The sequence below is a fragment of the Callionymus lyra genome, chromosome 19 (genome assembly GCF_982586985.1).
Source record: "Callionymus lyra chromosome 19, fCalLyr1.hap1.1, whole genome shotgun sequence".
In the NCBI taxonomy this organism is placed as follows: Eukaryota; Metazoa; Chordata; class Actinopteri; order Syngnathiformes; family Callionymidae; genus Callionymus; species Callionymus lyra.
This window is the reverse complement of record NC_141836.1, coordinates 5,818,059-5,836,813: the sequence shown is the minus strand read 5'-3', so window position 1 is coordinate 5,836,813 and position 18,755 is coordinate 5,818,059. Positions and strand designations below refer to the sequence as shown.

At 44.4% G+C, this 18,755-nt stretch overlaps 2 protein-coding genes across 5 annotated transcripts in view; both read left to right on the top strand.

Annotated features, from left to right (window-relative positions):
* plch2a (phospholipase C, eta 2a) overlaps nucleotides 1–8,280 on the top strand; it is a 143,085-nt gene extending 134,805 nt beyond the window's left edge. For all 3 annotated transcript variants that reach the window (XM_087780686.1, XM_087780687.1, XM_087780688.1), the window contains 2 exons: nucleotides 2,123–3,323; nucleotides 6,042–8,280. In XM_087780686.1, coding sequence (XP_087636812.1) covers nucleotides 2,123–3,323; nucleotides 6,042–7,543 — 2,703 coding nt within the window. In that variant the 3' untranslated portion in view covers nucleotides 7,544–8,280. The remainder of the gene's footprint in view (nucleotides 1–2,122; nucleotides 3,324–6,041) is intronic.
* Nucleotides 8,281–11,329: 3,049 nt separating this feature from the next.
* LOC148059124 (putative glutamate receptor) lies at nucleotides 11,330–17,543 on the top strand. 2 transcript variants are annotated; one of them, XM_087782084.1, is made up of 10 exons: nucleotides 11,330–11,422; nucleotides 11,499–11,557; nucleotides 14,077–14,108; nucleotides 14,801–14,983; nucleotides 15,046–15,269; nucleotides 16,071–16,168; nucleotides 16,265–16,482; nucleotides 16,557–16,776; nucleotides 16,837–17,087; nucleotides 17,149–17,543. In XM_087782084.1, exons 1-10 carry the CDS (start codon nucleotides 11,412–11,414, stop codon nucleotides 17,242–17,244), a joined length of 1,392 nt encoding a protein of 463 aa, XP_087638210.1. In that variant the 5' UTR covers nucleotides 11,330–11,411; the 3' UTR covers nucleotides 17,245–17,543. The 2 variants fall into 2 exon arrangements, with proteins under 2 accessions (XP_087638210.1, XP_087638211.1); XM_087782085.1 differs by having other exon boundaries at nucleotides 11,387–11,422; nucleotides 11,502–11,557.
* The last annotated feature ends 1,212 nt before the right edge of the window (nucleotides 17,544–18,755 follow it).

The following is an 18,755-nucleotide window of genomic DNA, read 5'->3' as shown; positions in this document are numbered from 1 at the left end:
TGACCACGAACTCATGTCTCACATGAGTTATGAAGGCATCTATCATTGACCCCCGTCAAGTAGATCCAAAGTCAGAACGCCTCGTTAGCATCAAGCTAGCTAGTGTTTCCGTCCGTGGGTACTTTTTTATTTAACTCAAAATTTAAAAACGGTTGAGTAAACTAGGGAGTAACATGCAAACGGCATGTTTTTTTTTCATCGAATCGCCACCGTCTGGATCAGACGGCTTGAGTTTTATGTTGCTGAAGCGGTGGAGAAATTAAGCCCCCCCCCCCCTTAATTATACCAATGCGCTTTTGAGAGAAAAATAAAAGTGCAACAGGACGGCGTTTACAACAATTCTTCAGTCAAAATGCCATGAAGTAACAACTTGACATTTTCTTTCTTAGCGATCCCTTTAGACCGGGGCTTCTTATGCGATTAATTGAAATGAATTATGTTATTATTGGGTTATTTAAGGTTGATCTCGTTTTTAATCATCAACTTAAAGGTGAAAACCCAACTCTCTTAACTCCTGACCATGTCTTGAAGTTATTACTAAATAAAGTTCTCCCCTTGTCGGAAATATCAGCGAACGAGAGGTTACGAGAGTCCATAATGATGTAATAATGGCTTCACTCCTCCAGCCAGCTGTAATCATGCCTTGCTTTGTTTATACAACAAGTCCCGAAGATAATTTTCTAATGTCAATATTTCAATGAAATGAGAGTTTTGTACAAACAAACACTGATAATACAATAGATTCCAACATCTTTTTAAGACACACTTTAAATCTACACATTATTTGACCTTTAGCTATATCTGTTGGCCACTTTCCCTTTAAAAAAAACCCAAACAAAAGTGTCAAGGACACCTGGATCAACTGTCGAGAACTTTTTTTCTTCCATCTTGTTACTTCCCTCACTTTCCATAACCTGTCTTTCCTCGCTCTGGTTTGAAAACTTCCTCGCTGGGACTTTTTGGATCTACTTTTAAATCAGACAACGTGTTTGAAAAGTTTAACCTCGTATCCGTAGTTTGACTTGCACTGGTCCGGTGTCATCGTCACGCATCAGTGTGATTGTGTTCATGTCTCCATCATCTCCATCATCTTCTGTTTTAAACCCACGTTTCATTAAAAGCACCACATAGTCTCACTTTCCAAAGTGGTTTGTTTTTGGTTTTCAAACACGACTCGTGGATGAGTCGATGCCATTAGTTCCCACTAGCTTTTCTGTGTCAAGGGCCACAGGGACGTGGAGCCAATCCCAGCTACATGGGGCAAGAGGCTAGGGTCACTCCTGGACGGTGAACGCTGGACAAAGTCTCCTCTGAACAGTTGAGAGTGGGAAATGATGATGATTTTCAATGGACATAAACGAGCGACATAATAAAATTCCACGTCGGAAGCTGAATCCAACGCTTTTTTAGTATTCCACCATTTTTAATTTGTCACAAAACAGTCCTTTAAACCATTTATTCGGTAGCGAGGCGCTCAAAGAGGTGCACGTGAGTGTTGTGTGTCTGTGTTGGTAGCACCCTGCTGGTTTTTCCCCCCAGTCCTCTAAACCAATGCCAGCTAGAAATGGCTCCACCCCTGACTCACTTGGCCTTGTCACACAAGAAGAACATCACTAATGTATAGAAGGGGGTGTTTTAATTGATGGAGACTATATTTTGTGTTTGTTTAATGAGAATAGAATTGGGAATTTAAAATTTTTGTCTATGAATGTAAGTAATAAGAGTCATTATCTTATTGAAATGTTTGGCTAAATTATGAAAAATATACACTTAAAATCTTCCGTCGACTATCCCATCAAAAACTTTTGAAACACTTTTTTAACCCGTGCTTTTGTATAAATGATGTGTGTTGTGCTGTAAATAATATTTTATGATTGGAACGTTGAGCCACATGAAGTTCGAACAAATTTCTTTAGACATCCCTGATTCAAAAACCAAGACCATAAAAATAAATGCCACAAAGTTCTTTTGAGGTTTAAATTTAAACTAAACTTGCTCCGGGTGTAAATGATGTGTGTTAAGCATGTGTGATCAGTTACACAACATCAACACTACAGTTGACGAGTGGACACGTGTGTAAGAACATGTGTGGTTGATTGTGTGTCTGTTGTGTCTCTGTCAGGCCAAAGCAGTCAGCGGCATAAAAGGCCTGTTTCACAGAAACCCAAAGCAGGCTTCCCTGGACAGCCATGCTGCTGCACAGCATAGCCGCAAGCACCCGTTCGGTGCCCACCTCCTGCGCCGCACCGCCAGTGCACCCACCAAGGGTCAGCCCAAACTCAAAAAGGGCTTCCCGGAGATCGCCATCGACACCAAAGACTACAGTTCGGAGGGTGCGAGTGAGGACGACAAGGCCTCCGCCGCTTCATCCCGCCAGCCCGCCACGCCACAGGAACAACGCAACGGGGACTCACTACCATCCCACCAAGCCAAGGGAGCTCGGGACCATCCCGACACCAATGGGGCGTTCCACCCCTCTGAGGGCAAAGGTAAGAGCCCTCTCTTTGGTCACCGGCGCCCCATGAGCGAGCCTCTCAAGCGGAGAAGCCGGCCGCGCCTTCAGGAACCCCTGGACTTGAAGCCGGGGGTCTTTGCGCGGGTCGCGATTAACAGCTCGGGCAGAGTCGGGATGACGTCCAACTGTATCACCTGCGTGATCGGCTCGAAGGAGAGCCCGGAAGCCGAGAGAAAAGAGCCCGAAAACAAGAAGCAGTCGAAGCTGGCCGAGCTAACCGGGCAAGAGAGAAGTCAGAGCCTCACATTCAAGAGACGAGTTCAGTCGCGTTCCTTGGCCGAGCCCGTCGGTGCTCCTCAAGTCTCGCAAACGTCCGGTGATTTCCGGTTTCAGTACAGCCCCCAGCCTCCTCTCGGACAGAACGTCCTACCCAGGTCCAGAGCCAGACAAACCCTGGCCGCTCACGCCATCCAAACTCATTTCGAGTCTTCCCAGAGGAACGCCCGCTCCTGCAGCGTTCCTCGCAGGCGCTTCCCCAACACGGTGGCGCCGGTCGGGAGCCTAACCCCCGACTGCGGCACCAAGCTTCGGTGGCAGGAGGCCTCCCTCCCGAGCTACGGGGCGCTCTCCAGCTCCACGTCGGCGCCGTTCCCCAACCGGAGCGTCAACGACGGCCTCTCGCTGAGCGACAGCAGCAGCTCGGAGAGCTTCGGCAGCAGCAGCAGCCTGGAGTCTCCTCCGATGCTGCCCCCTCGCTCCGTCCTGGACAGCCGCAAGAGGGCCGTGGGCACCCTGCAGCGAGAGATGAACGCCCTCTTCGCCCAGAAAATGGAAGAGTTGCGTCACAAGTCCCCCTTGTTCTTGACGGGTAAGAGGGAGTTGTCGTGATAGGGTAGACTCCCGGTGATGCTAGAGCACCCGTAGGTGGCGCCACTTCCCTCTCCTGTAGCGACTTCCTTTTCCTAGACAAGTGAGCCATTATCCTCCGCCAGGTCCTTGTTCTAATAGATCTTTTTTTTTTTTCTCTCAATAACTGATGATTCACGGACGACAGATGAGGGCAGTGGTAAGTTTCTATTCAGAAGTGGATCTAGAATGTGTTCTGTGAAGACGAGAGCTGAGCAAAGAGTGAAGCGATTTCTTTGACATCACAGCTTTTTGTTTTGATCCTCGGTCACTTCATGGTTTCTCCACCATCGTCGCCAGAAATGATCACGATCGCACAATTCTCATGAATGTCTGTTGATACTTTCATCATCATCTAGTCTGCATCACCAGTTTTTATGTATTTACCCGTTTCCTATAAGCAGGAAGTTGTATGAAGTAAGAAGTTGTATGAAGTAAGATCGGATCACGGTCATGAAAGAGTTTAAAGTAGGAGGAAAGGATCTGTTCTTGGTGCTTTATAATTCATCTTGTGAAGTGGTCCAGTTGCTCCCTCACAGCTATGTGGATTAAATACTAACCAGGCAGATTTTAGACACAAAAAAATGCACACATTCGATGAATCAAGATGACCAAATAGTCCTGAACATTTCAGCTTCAACTGTGGTTCAGCTCGTTTGCTCCGATCATGATCTTCTCGCTCAGACGTGGAGATCATGATCTTTGCTGAACTGCTTTGCTTCGCTGGCCTTGACTCTCCTTGTTCTCCAGCTTTCTTTGCTAAAGTTTTTCTCCTCTCTTCCCCTCGCAACGCTGTCTCTAGTGCAGAATTGAGAGGATGACCAGAGCCAGGTAAACCTGCTGACGTATGCCTCCTCCATCACTTCCTACTCTCCTCCATCACTTCCTACTCTCCTCCATCACTTCCTACTCTCCTCCATCACGTCCTACTCTCCTCCATCACGTCCTACTCTCCTCCATCACTTCCTCCTCTCCTCCATCACTTCCTACTCTCCTCCATCACTTCCTACTCTCCTCCATCACTTCCTACTCTCCTCCATCACTTCCTACTCTCCTCCATCACGTCCTACTCTCCTCCATCACGTCCTACTCTCCTCCATCACGTCCTACTCTCCTCCATCACTTCCTCCTCTCCTCCATCACTTCCTACTCTCCTCCATCACTTCCTACTCTCCTCCATCACTTCCTACTCTCCTCCATCACTTCCTACTCTCCTCCATCACGTCCTACTCTCCTCCATCACGTCCTACTCTCCTCCATCACTTCCTACTCTCCTCCATCACGTCCTACTCTCCTCCATCACGTCCTACTCTCCTCCATCACTTCCTACTCTCCTCCATCACTTCCTACTCTCCTCCATCACGTCCTACTCTCCTCCATCACTTCCTACTCTCCTCCATCACTTCCTACTCTCCTCCATCACTTCCTACTCTCCTCCATCACTTACTACTCTCCTCCATCACTTCCTACTCTCCTCCATCACTTCCTACTCTCCTCCATCACTTCCTACTCTCCTCCATCACTTCCTACTCTCCTCCATCACGTCCTACTCTCCTCCATCACTTCCTACTCTCCTCCATCACTTCCTCCTCTCCTCCATCACTTCCTCCTCTCCTCCATCACCTCCTCCTCTCCTCCATCCTGTCTTGTTTTCACGTTTGTCTCACCGGGCACCTTCTCTTCCTCCTACATCACAGCAGAGGGTTTAATGATAGTCGCCACTCTAACACCAACACCGTTTGTCGAGGAGTTTAAACTGATGCACCTGAAGTCGAGCTTATTGCTTAAAGTTAGTCAAATAATCCATAAAACCAACAACAATGTGTTAGGATTTCTAAATGAGGACAAAATAAACTTTTATAAAAGAAAAGTCACATTACATTCTGTGACTGCTGTCAGGGTCCGTCAGACACTTGATGTAACAATAAAAACAACGATTAATTATAATTGAAGAAATGAGCTTAAATTGTCATTTAATTTATTTTATTTTATTCACTTTTTCTAAATATTTTTTAAATATTCCTTTTTATTTAAACTGAAAAATAAAAAAAAATGTAACGAAGGGGGGGGAAAAGAGCCTCAAACTAATTTTATTATTTATTTTAATTAAGAAATGTATATGTTTGTAAATGGTTCAAAAGAACAAACTAAAAACATCTGTTCTCAGAAAAACCATAGGGCTGCACACAAAAAAACATGAGAGCGGCACACTTTGGATGGGTCTGCAAAAAAAGCATAATACAGCAAGAATTTGTCAGAAGTTTTTGTCATGCCTTATTCTTGAGGAAGAAGAAAAAAAAAAAAATAAGATAAGGTACGTCAAACTCTCACCCTTAATCCAACAATGAACATAAAAAAAACCCCTTTATTTTGTTAAAATAACTTAAGAGATTATTGCACAAACAGGAAAGATGTTTTAGAATCAAATGTTTGTTGAAGTGTTGAAAATAAAATGTAATTAAAACAACCTATTTTAAATCAAAAAGATGATCTTGACTTGACTCTTATAAGAGTAGAAAGTCATTTGTGATGAACTCAAAGCTTTAAAGCGAGAAATCTCCTGACGTAAAGTTTTGGACAGGATCAAATCTTGTCATCGCGCTTCTCAGTCCATCTCGTCCGTTCCCATCTTTGTCCGATTCAAGCTGATCAAGTTCTAAACATCTCGCCTTTCCCACAGACTCTTCCACCGTGCATGGACCAGCCACCCTTCCGCGTCTTCTACATAATTCTGAAGACGCCGTGAAGAAACATTTGAATCAGGACCGTCTGTCTCATGTCTCCTCGCCGCAGTCCCCCCTCAGTCCATCCAAGCCAGACTTCCTGTTCACCCCTCACCCCCCCGGCACACCGCAGAGCTCCGTCGCCAACAGTGGCGTTGATAAGAAGCAGCTTTCATCGCTCGCTGGCACAGACTCGCCCCCTTCCACCGCTCTGGCTCGACCGTCCGTCACATCTCTTGGCGCTCGCCAGCTCGCCGAGGAGAGCCGTCGCTCCTCCAAGGAGTCTGGACCCAACCAGGGCAACAGGACCGACGTCGGGGTCGAGTTAAGGACCGGTCAATGCGTGGCGCCCCCTCTCGGCGCCGCTAAGACCCCGCCGGTCGGCAGCTTCCCCTCCCGCGCGCCTGTGCGACGGACGAAAAGCGAAGGTCACGTTCTGTCGGCGCCGGTCCGGTCGCCCGTCGTCTGCACCGACGCTACCATGAACGACCGTCTCTGGAGTAAACTGGAGCCCGGCAGCCACAGGGACAGCATGTCGTCGTCCTCCAGCATCTCCTCCAGCGACACCGTCATCGACCTGTCCATGCCCAACCTGGCCAGGAAGAGCTTCGCCGCTCCCCCCACTGAGGACCCCCAGTGGGTCAGCTACCGCCACTCGGCCATGGCCTCCTACGACGCCATGCGAGTGAGCAAGTCCAACCCTCATCTTCCCCAGAGTCCCAAAGAAGAGCCGAAGCCCCGCCCCGTTCACACCAGTCAGGAGGACCCCGTGGATTTCCCCAAAGGTCTGACCCAGAGAAGGCACACCTGGAGCCGCCTCTACATGGAGGAGCTCAAGCAGTCGTCGGCGAAGAAGAAGCCCCTCCCGGCGTCGCCGCAAAGTTCATCGTCCATGTCCAAGAGTCTGGGGGATCTGACGTCCGAAGACATCTCGTGCAGCTTCGACAGCAAGTACCGCAGCATCAGCAGGAGCTTCATCGTCCGGCCCTCCAGAGACCAGCTCCGCCGGGGCAGCCCTCAGAAGACCCGCCCCGCCAACGACCTGACCGAGCAGCTCCGGAAGCTCACCGACGTCGAGCCCCTGAACGCCGACGACTTCCGGCAGGCCAACCCGCCTCAGGAGGAGCCCGTGGACGAGACGCTGGTGCGGAGGACCTCCTCCCGGAGCCAGAGCCGAGTCCGCTACATCGCCAACCGGGCCAAGAAGGCGCAGGAAAGGCAGCGGCTCCAGAGCCTGGTCCAAGGCAGGAGCGCCAGCTTCAGCTGCGGCGAAGGCCCGGGCGCTCGCTTCGGCCCGATCGAGGAGCGCGGGAATCCCGAGGGAGCGTGTTGCGTCGCCCAGAGTCCCTGCAACGCCCCGGACCTGCTCTGTCACGTCGCCCAGTTGAGATCCCCGAGCGGACACTTGCAGTCCCGAGACCCTCAGAACAGTGAAGTGGCTTTTAAGCTCAAGCTCTGACTTGAGCCGAGCAAGACGCTCCTCAAAAGACTAGTTAAGACGTCCCTTTGTTTTACTGTCGCCATCAAGAGTTTTTACCCAGTCAGAGTTCCTCTGATTCTTAGACTTACGCCAGAATGTATTTAGTTTAAATACAGGCATTTTTATACATGTCTTCATGTCGACTCTCGTGGGAGCGTTTTTGGACTCTTCATGAGTGTGCAGTAGCAGCGGTTTGACACTAGTGGGCAGCGTTGAAAACGTTTTTTTTTTTTTTTAAACGTACGTGAACCGTTCGTGACACTTCGTGGGCATGTTTCCGGTCGCCCGTCCATCAAGCAATATCTGGAAATAGACGGCATGGATATCATTTTGTATGCTAACTTACCCCCGAGCTCATGGCTACATGAACAAAAAGAGGAAGGTATTCCTACAATGCAGGATTTTTAGTATTCTCTGTGTCGTGCTCGTGATGTGACCCAGCTGACAAGCGTTCCTGCAGCATGTCGCCCCCAGTTTCTACCGCAGCCGCCATCTTGACTGCATGTTTTACGTAGTGAAGCCTTTTATATTTTTATTTTTGCAATGATTTTTCTTTTTTTTTTTTTTTTTAAAACTAGAAATACCCAGAGTTTGCTGTCCACACACGTCGACGGTCGTCACATGGGTCTGTGTCGGAGCATGATAACCTGTCGATCTGCTGTATTGTTTGCACTGCCATGAACGTTCCTTGACTCAGACAATGTGTGTTTATGACCTGAAATAAATTTCAAGCAAATATTTAAAGTCTTCACACTTCATTTGCGGATCATCAGCGGAAACAAAAGCCAGTTTAAAAACCGTCTTACTGAAAGTGACATGTAAAAAAGCCCCTTGTCGTCGACCTCCACCCGCTGCTCCAATTAACGGGCGGGCCTGGGATTGTGTTTAGCAACCGTCACCTCTCTGAGCCTCCCTGGCAAACGCTCTTAAGACCCCCCGTGGAGGAGAAAATGTTTCTCGCAAACACCAACCAAGACGACAGACAAACGCCGTACGAGTCGCTCGCTGGTAACCAAATGTTTATTGGCAGACTAATGGAAAAAGTACATTTGTTTGTCGGATCCAAAAAAAGAAAAACCTTTTAACTGCTCTTAGCCTACCTGCTCTTTAATTCTAACCTCAAACCTTTAATTAAAATTTTAGCTGCGCTTAACATGACATCTTTTTTTAGATAATGTGTATAAATCTTTTGAAGACCAAAAGTTAATCTTTAAATACTTGGTACTTTCTGATTAAAACATGCTTCGAAAATGTGCATTAGATTTAATTCTCTATCTATTATTTTAATGTAAATGTAAAAAGTACAGCTGAAGTGAAGTACATTGTTTTTCATACATCGGCAATATTAAATAATGAATCCACGCGATTTATACCTTGAGTCGTAATCAAACATGATTATATGATGAATATAAGTTGCTTACATTTTTATCCTTTACATCACATCTTTATCTATTTTCACATTTCTTTTCATAGATTTTTCTGAAGGTTCACTTAAAAAGAAAAATGCCTCAATAACCTCGGAGCTTAGTTTTATGCCTTAAGGATTTCTAAATGTTTGTATTTTTAAGAAACCCTCCTTTGAGATGTGGCATGTGTCTCTGCAACAAGAAGTTTTCCACAAAGTTTATATTTATTCTGATATTTTCCACGTTTTTTTTTTCGTTTATTCCAGTAAACATACGATTGGGAAAAAAAACAAACATATTTTTCTCAAGAAAAAACCTTTCATATTGTAAAAATGATTGTAATAAAAATAATATATATTTTTCTCAGTGTGGCTCCATATCAAAAAGAACATATTAGTCCATACCTGAGGCTATACTTTTTTTTTATAAACGTATTTAAAATCAATATTTTTTTAACAAACCTGTGAATTTCTTGCGGGCCACGAAAATGTATGGATGGCCAGATTTTTCCCATGGGCCTTATGTTTATTATTAACTTATTTCGAATACTTTTCTTTTTTTTAAACTAAGATGTAGGACAAAGGTGTCGCTTTTAATCACACAAGGGGCCACATTCAATGACTTAGCGGTCCAGATTGGGCCCCCTGGCCTTGAGTTTGTTGTAGGTTAAAAAGCCCCACGAGACCCGGTCGGTCGTCACCACCAGAAGTAATCACAAATTACAGCTGCATAAATAAATCTCCCTCTTTGGCATTAGATTCCGTGGTTCGACAATGACTCCCTTTTAGCTCTGGATCTCAGGCCAGCGAGTCTTAAGAAGCATGAAGTCAAGACACTGGATTGTCAGTCAATGCCTGGTATTGTTCCTCCACTGCTTCCCAAAGCCGCCGCTGGCCTCCTCTGGCGACGCTCCTGCCAGCCTCCTCTTCACCCCTTCTGAGACTTTGTCAAGCGAGACAAACTCATTTTAATGCTCGAGCCAGTACACAAACACAAAACGGCTGATTGAGATTCTCAGAAACGCCCCCCCCCCACACCATCGCCCCCCCCCTCCCCCACACAAACCAAAGCTGTATTTGTCTAGACTGGACGGTCTTGGCCCCCGATGTGAAGCTTCCAGGTCCCGCTCGGCACTTCAGAGTGTTTTTCACACGACGGCACAAAAACCACTCTTTGTGAGTGAAGCTGTTTTCTCCCAACTCTCTTCACAAACAACCGTTTTGTTTTGTTTTTATCTCGAGTGAAAGTCCTGATGTGTCGTCAACCTTTTCATCAGGGACTGTTTTAACAAGAGCTGACGTAGATCTAATAAGCTCTCTCTGGACGGAGAATGATGCCGCGTGAAAAAGACGAGAACTTTGTTGTCGCTTGAGTCGACATCTTCAATAATACAGTCTAAACACAGAGCAGATTCACGTGCCCATGAGTCAAGAGTCGCGCAGGTTTCTTCGTGCGATACGTGCCGAACGGTCGCTGCGATTTTAGGAATTCAAGCAGGTCGTCGAAGCAGGAGGATGGGGTAACCTAGCGGGGCTCATGCAGCGGCGGTGATGAGTTCACTGAGAGGGAGTGAGAGAAAGCGATCAAAACTCTCCAACAAAAAGAGTCCACTCTGAGAACTAAGGTCTCAAACTCTTTAAAGGTCACATGCCATGAAAAAAATAAAGTGTGTAAGAGTAAAAAAAATGGCCCTGACTGTCAACATATATTAAATAAAATATTTTGATATTGTTTGACACTTAAAACACACTTTTTTTTTTAATCTCTCGTTTATCTTCATTTTCCTAAAAATGTGTAATCCTCTCTTTTTAGCATCACAAATATATATTTAAAATGAACTATCATCTATCATTATTTTTTTCTCCTCATTATCAGTTGATGTTCTTAACCTCCTTAGATAATACATTATCTTTTCTATATCCTAAAATAATAGTATTGAGTAAAAATGTAGTTGTTTTTTTCTTAAATCCAGCCCTTCTCATTCTTTTTCTCTGTTTTTCAACTCAATTCCCTCTTGAATCTTTTTTTTTTCTCTCCTGAATAAAATATGTTGAAACTTCCTGGATCAGAATCATTGTTGCACAATCGACGCCTGGACGCCAAGTTTCCAGGGGCATTACTATACAGTACAAACATGACTGTGGTAGCGGCAGCATGGTTTCTCCGACGCTCCCCAGTCCACTAAAACTCGCTTCACGTGTCACTCGACTTCACCCGCGGCCCATTAAAGTGCCTCCACTCTTTTGTCGCGGGCCCGGAGGAGGAAAACATGTCGAAATCAATCACCCACTTTCTCAAGAATGCACAGTTTGGGGGTGTTTCCTGCCCCCCCACTTCCCATGTGTCCTCCCACCCTCTTCAAAAAGTGTTGCGCCTCCCAAGAACCTCAAGACTCTGTGACACCATTTGAGGCGCAGTTTTTCATCTGAGCCTGAACAGAGATGATCACATGGTGAGTTCAGTCCAGATGAGAATTAAAAAAATATATATATATATGTTTTAATAAAGTATCTGTTGTGTTGTTGCAGCAGCTCACAGCTTCTCCTCGTCCTCTCTGTGACCTCCCTGGTCTGGGAGTCCATCGCAGGTAAGATCTGTGTCGGGTCGAGTCCGTCTTCAGAGAGAGAATCGTGTTTTTGAACATTAAATGTAAAAAATTTTTTTATGGAAGGCTCGTCACAACAGGGAGGTTGATGGTTCGAATCCAACTTGATGCTGGAAAAGGGTTCTGAGCAAAGCTGTGCGGAGATTATATGTCGTCCAAAAGTTTATATGTCGTTTCAAAACATGTGGAGATTATTTCTTAAAGACCAGGGAACAGAACAGGCTGTTTCCCCAACTAGCTGGGATTGATTCTAGCTTTTCCATATAACTTACACCTTTCACACATGTTAAATACGTTTTTTTCAATAATTTATTAACGCACTTATGTTTCTTATGATTGTTCTATCATTTTATTTTGATTTCTCTTGTTTATAACATTTAGTTTGGATATCATTGCTTTGTGTTGATTCTTTGCCTTGTTTTTGTTTGAATTCTTCACACTATTTAAACATGTTTAAAAACTTTAAATGATTTTTATCTGACACTTTTATCACATATTACATGAGTTTGATGTCGTAAATAAATATGTGAGCACCTGGAGGTAGTGGGCATAAAACTTGAATAATAAAAATAAAAAAATAAAATAGATTTCCTAAATATGAACGAGTGACAAGAGCCGGACGAGGTAAACGTTGTGTGTGTAGTCACGTGACCCTTTTATCGCACGAGACATGAGATTATCGTAGTTGCTTGTCGCCTCCTAGTGGTTCAGATCAGCACTGCGATGTCAATGTTGTTTTTTTGGGGGGGACATCCTGTCATCCTCCCTGTTTTCTTTCCACTTCTCTTTCTTAAACAATACCGAGAGATTAGTGGAAAACTTTAGCACGTCATGATGTTTATAATAACTGTTATTTAAATAATGTTTCAAGCCTTCGCCATCGTTGCCAGCGGTTCCTAGTTTTTCTTCATCAGCGTGTTGTAGAAGTTCCTCTGAAATTCTTTTCAATACTGTGTTTTTTTTCCTGACTCATTTTATAACATGGGTGCAAAGTAGGGTGTGTTATTGAGTAACTTGCTGAAGATGCTAATTCAGAAAAAAACATTTATCTTGTTCATCCACAATGAAGCCAGACTAAAAACGAGCAGGGTAGAAGAAAAACCTATACAATTGTAGATTAGTTCCCTGAGTCCATTAGTGTTGCATCTTTCAAATCATAGAAAAATAGGGGGAAAGAAGTGAATGAAACCATGACATAATAATGGAAAATTTTAGCCTGATTATTTGGTTTTATATGGTTTAAAGCAGCTCTAGGTAGTTCGGGTAACTTAATATTTTCGTACTAAAATAACTTGTGATGACAAATCAACTTGAAACTAGTTGAATGACTCATATACCGTGATTTGAGGTGTTTTGTGTGCTTTTTATTTTCACTGTAAAAGTTCTTGGGGATGGTGTGAACATGCTACATATCACACTGGTTGTGGGGGGAGGGGGGATTACAGTACGAAAACAAAGTTAAAGTTATGTTATTTAAAAGTCTTATCATATTTCATTATCCACAATCTGATTTATTACCTCATCGGTATCATCCTTCTTTCATCAATGGAAGTCTGGAAACAGAAATCTCGACCAAAAGCTGTGGCTTTAATTTTATTAATAATTCAGTTAATTCATTTTATTACAAAAAAATATGATTTATTTTGTAATTCTCTGGTTGGATTTAATGTTTATCTATTTTTGTTGTTGTAAAGGTTTCATAAATTATTTGTTTATTGTCTTTATCGACAACCAAATGTTCCTAGATTTATTTTCAAGTCGTTTTAAAAACACACAAAAAGTATCTTCATGATTAATTTGGTACCTTTATGGTTTGAGTTTTTAACACATCTTCAACCACGTGACAGTTCCTGACGTCATCTAAAAATACTACTAATGGCCGAAACAAACCAACTCGGGGACGAGGAGGTTAAAAAAGGGGAAAAAACGAGGAGCAGAAAAGTTGCCAAAAAGTTAGCGGGGAGCAGCCGGTTCGAGGAGAAGCCTTCAATGTCTCGGATCCAGAAGTCTTATCAAAACATGAGGGAGGGGGAAACGTCCTCCGGAGAAGCATTCAAGCTCGCAGCGGTGCGGCGGCTCCTCGCCGAGACTTTGTCGCCACGTCAAATTATGACATACACGGTTCCTCCGCTGCCCCCTGCATGTTAGGTCCGCTGGACATGTTGTCAAAGCCATCGGTCAAGACGCGACAAAGACTCTCTGTGTTCATGGGTGAGGCGGAGGCGGAGGGGGAGGGGGAGGGGAAGGGGTAGGCAGAGGGGAAGGGGTAGGCGGAGGGGGAGGGGTAGGCGGAGGGGGAGGCGGCTCCTTCTGTCGCTCCTCAGCACAAGTGGAAGATCAAGGCTGGCAGCACATTGAGGGGGACCTCACGGAGGCCCCGGAACGCTCTTTTGTCATCTGAGGTGCCGTATTTCAACCTTCAGTGCCTCGTGAAAAAACAGTTTGTTAAATCATCCGTCTCTAATGAAGAAGAATCTGACTCTGGATCTGTTCTGTTGCAGATGGGAAAAGACTGTCCATCGTGACCATCCTGGTACTTTCTTTCTTTCCTCTTCAGCGACGAGTCCAATGAAGGGCCTTTTTTTCATATCGCTCAATCCTATCGGCATGTACTCTTAAGTGAACTCTTAAGTTAGAGTGAAAGAAGGACTGGTTTTAAGCGAACAATGTTTTTATGGATATTGTTTTTTCTTCTTCTTTTAGACATTGAAAAATATATTTTTTTTATCTAAGGAACAACATTTTTTTGCAAAATAAACAATAATATAAATATAAAATTGTTATCTTAATGTATTTATTTAAACGATAAAGATGTCTTTAAGGTATAACAAAAAAAACAACAACACATGTTCAAATTAATATCGACAAATCAGTTTGTTTTAATGAACCGTGACAACGTTAGAATGTGAACATGGAAATCTTTATCTTTTATCAATGTTGAAATACAGATAATGCTCCATCAATAATTGTATATAATGAGAAGATTAGTGGAAAACTTATTCAAATTTATAAAAAAAATTGGGAAAGTGGAAAATATAGGGTTACATCTTTGACTGACAGATGTGTGCCACAGTAAAGTTTGACCACGACCTTAAAAGGGCACAGTAGGAGCCTACTGGCCAACAGGAATGGACGATAGTTATGATAAAAAAAAAAAAAAAGTCTGTTCAATGGAGTGACAACAGCTGAATCTGCAGATGAGCAACGTTCTGGTTTCTCCTTCAGGAGGATCCATACTTTATGGTGAACAGCCAGGGGGAGTACGAGGGCTACTGCAAGGACCTGACGGCTGACCTGTCCGAGCAGCTGGGGTTCAAGTACGACATGCGCCTGGTACAAGATGGCCGCTACGGAGCGCTGGACTCCCAGGGACACTGGAGCGGCATGATCGGCGACATCGTCAAGGGGGTGAGTTCAGTCGATGCGTTTTCTCAAAACACGACGGCTTCAACGAAATACCGATGCGGCAGAACGCGGACCTGGCCGTGGCGCCGCTGACCCTCACGGCGGTCAGGGAGACGGCGGTGGACATGACCACCCCCTTCATGGTGACGGGGATCAGCTTCCTGATGCTGAAGGACAACGTGGCGGAGGAGAGCGACTTCAGCCTGCTGGCGCCGTTCTCCACCAACATGTGGGCGGGGCTTCTCATCGCCTTCCTGCTCACTGGGTTCTGCATCTGCGCGGTGGCCAGGTGAGTCCGGGAACCGACTCTTAATCCGCGAGTGTCCGGACATATTCACCTTTTAACTTGAAAAAAAACTCAACAACTCTCAATCCAAATATTTTTTTAAAACACCGCTCTTTTTGTCTCACTCCCTCTCAGTGAACTCATTGTTGCAGCTTCATGCATTGATAAGATTTTATGGTTTCTGCTTTAAGAAATAAACTCGTTTTCTAACTTAAGTAAAATCTCTTTACAAACACTTTACCTCACAAAAAAACTACAAAAACCCAACACTACTTCATCTCACTCCCTCTCAGTGAACTCATTGTTGCAGCATCATGCATTGATAAGATTTTATGGTTTCGGCTTTAAGAAATAAACTTGTTTTCTAACTTAAGTAAAATCTCTTTACAAACACTTTACCTCACAAAAAAACTACAAAAACCCAACACTACTTCATCTCACTCCCTCTCAGTGAACTCATTGTTGCAGCTTCATGCATTGATAAGATTTTATGGTTTCTGCTTTAAGAAATAAACTCGTTTTCTAACTTAAGTAAAATCTCTTTACAAACACTTTACCTCACAAAAAACTACAAAAACCCAACACTACTTCATCTCACTCCCTCTCAGTGAACTCATTGTGAGCATTGATAGGATTTTCATCGTTTTCTTCTTTCAGAAAATAAAATTGTAAAGTTCCAGGGGCATTACTATATAGTATAAACTTGACTGTGGTAGCGGCAGCCTGGTTTCTCCAACGATCCCCAGTCCACTAAAACTCAACAAGACGAATGTGTGCAAAAGACTTTGTGTGTCGTCCCTCCAGGATCAGCCCGTCTGAGTGGACCGAGCCCGAGTCGGAGCAGCAGCCCTTCACTCTGGCGCACAGTTTCTGGTACATCACCGGGTCGCTCACGCTGCAAGGTAGCTCGTTGGACACTAGAATGTGCTCTTAGCTCGCTAGCTAGCTAGTTAGCACTAGCAAACGGTTGTGTTGATGTGGTGTGTTCCTGTTCCTAGGAGCGGGTCCTCACCCCAAAGCCCTGTCCGGGCGCGTCGTGAGCGCCGTCTGGTGGCTGTTCGCCGTACTCCTGCTGGCCAGCTACGTCACCAACCTCAACTCCAAACTGAGCGCCGACCACCAGCACGTCGCCCTCCAGTCCTTCGACGACCTCGCCGGTCAGGACGCCATCGAGTACGGCACCGTGGAGGGCGGGTCCACCATGCTCTTCTTCAAGGTTTCGCTGGCAGCCTCCTGGGGGGGGTTCGATCTCTGAGGACCCGTGACACTCACGTGTTCGTTTTCTTCCAGCTCTCGAAGAACCCGGTCCACGAGCGGCTGTACCAGAACATGGTGAAGAAGAAGAGCTTCGTGTCCAGCACTCAGGAGGGTCTGCGGCGCGTGAAGGAGGGGAAGTTCGCCTTCATCGGCGAGTCCGTGTCCCTGGATCTGGCCGCGGCGCGGAACTGCGAAATCGTGCGCGCCCAAGAGGTGCTGGGCATGAGAGGATACGCCATCGCAGCGCCCCGGGGTGAGTCCTGCAGGTCAAGGGTCGAAGGTCAAAGTTGATCTTGATTCAAATGATTGACAGGCTCTCCCTGGGTCAAGAATCTCACCATCGGCATCCTGAGGATGAGCGAGTCGGGTCAGCTGGCGAACCTGCAGAAGAAGTGGTGGTCCAGCAGCTGCCTGGGCTCCCGCCACGCCCACCCCTCCGGCGGCCTGCAGCCCCACGACCTGCGCTGCCTCTTCCTCCTGCTGGGCGTCGGCCTCGCCGCCGGACTCCTGCTGTCCCTGCTGGAGCTGCTGCTCCGGGCTCGCAGCCGGGCCAAGGACGGGAAGGTGATGGACGAGAGGAACCGCGTCAGAGTCGATGATTGACAGGTGTCGTTTTTTCCTGCAGAGTTCCTGCTGCTCCGTCCTGATGTCGGAGCTGCAGCGGAGGTTCGGGGGCCGCGGGGAGAGCGGCGAGGACTCGACAGCGGACACCAAAGCCTGAGGACGTCAGCGGCTTAGAAAGTAGCAAAAAAACCCTCTTGAGTTGCTTTTAGTGTTTTTTCTTTTCAGTAAAAACGTTGATTAACCTCCGACTGAAGCTCGAGGCGAACATTAATCTTCTTCATTCTTCTTCCTTCACTTTCCTTATCGCCACAGATTTAATTTACCGCTTCTATCATCCGCTTCACTCACTCACTAGATTATTTCTTCTAAAATCTCTCTCTTTATAGTTTAAAACGCTGGATTTTGGTTTAATCTCTCCCCTGCTCCTGTTTTCTAATAAATGATTTAAAAAACAGACATTCTGCCTTTTTTTTTTTCAATGTTTTAATCCACACATGTCAAAGTTCATGTGTTTGTCATAATCTAGATTATCAGAAAATAAAAGGTCGATTGAAACAATATGCACTGTCTTTATTTTAATCTATTGATAAAATCCACATCATCAATATGAAACAAAAGGTGTTGTTACAATAAATTATATATTTATATTTTATATGACCGTTTAATTAAGAAAACTATTTACGAAAGAAGAAGAAAAAAGAATAACAAGGGATTTTTTTTTAGCGGAAGTTGCGCTTTAATCCACAGATTATTTGTTATTATTTATTATAATTGTTTTATTCTGAGTATAAAAAGTAACGCAATAAACTTCTGAACGAAATTCGCAAATAAAACGGTTGTAATTTTTTTTTAATGTTTGTTTTTTAGATGAAATAAATGTAATTTTACTCTCGTTTATCGACGATGGGACTTGTAGTTGGGTATTTAGCCACTAGAGCGCGCTGTAGGATTTCTGATAAAAGTCCTCTTGACGCCACATCCGTGTTCAGAAGCTCGTTTGGTTCCTGCAGGTAAAGTTTTCACACGTTTCTATCTTGACTTCAAGCGACCATTGAAGGCTTCTTTAAACTGTCCGCAGGTTCAACTCCGTCAGAGCTGCAGCTTCTTATGGAGACTTTTAAAAAAAGGTAAAAAACAAGATCCAGTGAAAGGAGTTTGAACTGTTTTGACTCTTTGAATCTTGCTATTCTTGTCACGTGTTGCTTCAAACGGTATCAAACAACTAACAACATAAATAAATGCAGTTTAGTTTTTAATAATGCAGTTAGTTTTTCTCAAAAACTGCAAGATAATTTCTTTGTTTTATCTACTCATTTTTAAACTGAGTTTTTATTCTAATCCAAACTACATTTTATTCTAATAGATCAGTCTTTAGATTTAAATTTAAATTTAAAAATATGATTTACCAGACAAATACATGCATTTAAAGATTAATTAATTAATAAATGAAAATAAAATACTAAATGTTTTCTTTGCCATGTGGTTGTGTTGACATGTTTCAAGACCATAGTAACAGAAGGAACTTAAAATATGAACGAATGATTGTTATTATGACGATTTAACAAGTGAGAGAAACAAAAACATGTTTTTAAAAGTGTCTTAAATAGATTTTGGACTCTATTGTAAGTATTTTTATTTGTATAGCGCTTTTCCAGACCAGGGTCACAA